This window comes from Brassica napus, chromosome C9, assembly GCF_020379485.1.
Source record: "Brassica napus cultivar Da-Ae chromosome C9, Da-Ae, whole genome shotgun sequence".
NCBI classification, from domain to species: domain Eukaryota; kingdom Viridiplantae; phylum Streptophyta; class Magnoliopsida; order Brassicales; family Brassicaceae; genus Brassica; species Brassica napus.
The window spans coordinates 7,363,228-7,367,022 of NC_063452.1; the positions used below are offsets into that span (position 1 = coordinate 7,363,228).

The window sequence follows — 3,795 nt, forward strand, 5'->3', positions numbered from 1 at the left end:
GACTTTGAAACGAAGAAGACGAATGTAGAATGATTGGATTGAGTTAGGGCTGTTGTGATCCCATTAGTATAGAGTCGTTTTGCTCAATTTACCGTTTATACATATACATATCATGACAATAAGGTAGGCTTTTTATCTTCACTATTATTTGGGTTGATTATAGTAACCCCTATGTTTTGAATGAGGAGATGTCATTTCATCAAAAAACATAATGTTCTTGAGTGATGAGAATTGAGAAGGCGGAAAGATAAAAGAGAATATATATCTTTACAAAAATTTATATTATCTTTTTTTTTACTCACAAATTCATTCATTAACTAATTAATAAAAAAAATAGAACATGTATAATTTACTTTATTTGCATTGACAATTTTTTTACTAGGTTTTTCAGATTAAGAATAATACAAAAAATAAAAATATCTAAGAGATGCATGAGAAAATCTTCTCTCATTTGATTGATCCAACTTACCTTTAGAGAAATGTTTCTACCATTTGTCATTCAGTTAATCGTCAACATTTAAAACTATTACTTTTAGTGTGTAGAAACTCAAGATGGGTTCTACCATGCTCTTACATTCTCTTGTTTCCCTTTTGTTTTACAATACTATTTTCACACACCTCAATTCATTCGTGAAAAATAAATAATTTCAAATCGTACTTTCATACAAGAGAAGAATCATTAATCTAAACCACAACAATACAAGCAGGAGGGATAGATATGTGAAAGAATCAAAGGGAAAGGATTTGACATGATTAATACAGGTGAAAGGAAAAACTAGAGAGCTCTGCCATTGTCTTCTCATTTTTTTCTCCAAGTTATCTGCGTAACCCAAAAACAAAATAAACATGAGTGATGAAATCATACAATATAATATTATCGTACACAATTGCATGCATATTAATGTACTTCAATAATTGGGTTAAACACGTGTGAGTAATATATAATTTCTTAGTGAAGATGGAAGTTTTAATTAAAGGAAAGAAAAATTAGCATACCCTTTAACTGGACTAAATTTCTCAGATGGAGCAAGTGTAGCCCGGAGGTGGGTTTTTGCCACAGGTAAGAAGAAGCTGAAGAGCAACTGGGACGTACAGCTTAAGGTTAAGAGCTTTAAGCTTAAGTGTAGTGCAGAGACAAGCTGCTGCTTCAACTTCAACGAGGCCTTTAAGTAGCGGACAGCATTTGTTAGCTGCTGGGTCTCCAAGCCCTATCTTTACTAAACCTCCCAACAAGTCAACACACGCCCCCAACTTCAGCGTGTCTATTGGACATGTCGCCTTCCCAGTGCCTGATGGAGGCTTATGGCTACCCGGGGGTGGAGGGCAATCTTTTCCTCCTGGAGTAGGAGGGTTTGTCCCCGGAGGAAGAATAGGACCCACAATCGGCAATGGTGGCAGTGGCAATGTGGGTAGCCCTCCCACCGGAGGTATGGGTAGCCCTCCAACCGGAGGTATGGGTAGCCCTCCCACCGGAGGAAGTGGTAGTTCTGGGACGGTCACGGGAGGTACAGGTAGCTTTGGGACGGTGACAGGTGGAACAGGTAGCTTAGGAACTGTCACCGGAGGAACTGGAAGCTTAGGTACGGTCACTGGAGGAACAGGTAGCTTTGGAACTGTCACCGGAGGAACTGGAAGCTTAGGGACAGTCACTGGAGGAACGGGTAGCTTGGGAACAGTTACAGGGGGTTTAATGGAGGGTTTTCCACCCTTCCTGTGGTTGCAGGAGCCACATGAGAAGGATTGTTGGGGAAAGAAGATAATGCAAATGAGAATGAAACAGAGAGGAAGAGATGAGAGTTTGGATGACTCCATGTTGAGAAGAGTGGATGGAGGAAAGATAAGAAAGGTTATATGAATATATAGGGCAAGAATGGAAAGACGGGATCACGTGAACATGGGGGCTACTTCTGCAATAAGAAGAGAAGCCCCAAAATAAGCATGGTTGGCACTTATCATAAGAATACAAATTCTATTCATGACCCATCGCTATATATCATCACATGTCGCCTCTCTTTTTTCACGGCTAATTTATATTGGGTTTACTATAAGTATGTATATATATATATACAACCATGGTCTGCTAAAAGTTTAATATATACTAAATTAGGAAATTAACGAAAACAGTATTTTAATTACAGAAGCCCTAGCCGCTCAGGAGGGGATGAGAATGGCGACTCCACGATCCAGATAGACTTGACGTCGATTCTGCACTCGGCGGTCTCTGCATCATCGCAGGGGAGACTATCCGACACTCCCTGTGTATCGAGGTGGTCCCACGGCGTTTCCTGGAGGTGTCGTAGCTGTCGTCTTGTTCACGCTTCCCGTTGCTGCTTCGTCGCTTCGCTTGGTGGAGAGAACCATTTCGGATCTGATCACCACGCTCTGACCACGCTAGATTGGAGCTTCCTTAGAAGCTTTGATCCCTCTGATCATCACGTTCTTTGACGTGGAGGTCACCAGAACTAGCCGCTGCGTTCACGTTCCCTGATCTGTTCGCATCCACTCTCATCTGATCACTCACGTGTCCCCAAGCTACAGCACGAATCTCTTTGATTTGGCTCGGCGAACCTATACGAGGATCACGTAGACGCTAAGTATTCATGGGGTCATCTTACAGATCACGTTCTAGCCACATGGCAGACATGAAAGGAAAAGGTATCCTTTACGAGGATGATGACGCGCCGATCATTCTGATGGATCAGGATGATTCACTGGTTGCTAGCGAGTTCAGTCTCTCGCTTATAGGCAAGGTTCTCAACCTGAAGAAACAAAACGTTGAGAAGCTACTTCAGAAGATGCCATCACAATGGGGCATGGAAGATCGCATTACGGCTAATGATCTGGGCAATGGGAAATTTCTCCTTAATTTCACTTCCGAAGAGGATCTCAGCTCTGTTCTTCGACAGGGTCCTTTCCATTTTAACTTCTGTATGTTTGTGCTGGTGCGATGGGAACCCATTGTTCATGATGATTACCCGTGGATCGTTCCTTTTAAGGTTCAAGTGATTGGCCTCCCTTTGCATCTTTGGACGGATACAAATCTTAGGAACATTGGGGCAAGATTAGGCCATGTTCATGTTGATTCTTTGGATGTGGCTGAGGGCAGTATGCTCATTGATGTGGACTCTAGGAAACCCCTCAAATTCTCAAGGAAAGTGGAGTCGAAGGACGGAGATGAGGTCACCATTGAAATCAAGTACGAGAAGCTTTTTAAGCACTGCTCTACATGTGGTATGCTTACCCATGAGAAGGATCATTGTCCTTCTTTGGATGTGCGATCGCGGCTTCAGTCTCAACCAGAGCGACCTGGTATTTTTACGAGATGCAGGTTTCACAGGATAAGGCACAGCATCATAACTTTCACACTGAGCAGAGGCCAAATGTATACGACCGTCAGCCTTATGGGCAACGTTGGAACCTGCCAGACACGCAGCTCGAGTCGAGGTATGGCGAGGATGACAGGAAGTATGCACAAAGGACGCATCAGCCTGGTAATCTCCGTGCTACGATCTGATAGGATCATGAGACGCCATAATGATCCTAATCGAGCAATAGATATGGAGCTTCTAAGGGTCCGTATGACCGTAATCTGAAGCAGACTTGGCGCGAGAAAGCTGTGCCTATTAAGCGTCCAGTCTCAGCGCCAATGGCGCCAGCGTCAACACCAACAAGCTCTCGAATTTTTTGAATTTGGAAAATACTCAACAAAAATGTTCCCACGGTTGTTGAGTTCAAAGCGGCAGGCCAGGAGAGGTTTGTTAGAGAGGTGAATTGCTATTGTGTGAATTGGTTGTT

At 43.0% G+C, this 3,795-nt stretch overlaps 1 protein-coding gene across 1 annotated transcript; it reads right to left on the reverse strand.

Moving 5' to 3' along the window:
• Window positions 1–623: 623 nt before the first annotated feature.
• Window positions 624–2,025, reverse strand: LOC106392222 (36.4 kDa proline-rich protein). The gene is made up of 2 exons (XM_013833025.3): window positions 997–2,025; window positions 624–820 (listed from the first exon to the last, which is right to left on the reverse strand). The coding sequence occupies exon 1, from the start codon at window positions 1,810–1,812 to the stop codon at window positions 1,018–1,020; it is 795 nt and encodes a 264-aa protein (XP_013688479.2). The 5' UTR covers window positions 1,813–2,025; the 3' UTR covers window positions 624–820; window positions 997–1,017.
• Between the last annotated feature and the right edge of the window lie 1,770 nt (window positions 2,026–3,795).

Excerpts from the sequence above, each read along its gene's own strand:
- LOC106392222 (XM_013833025.3), bottom strand. The coding sequence starts at position 1,812 with ATGGAGTCATCCAAACTCTCATCTCTTCCTCTCTGTTTCATTCTCATT.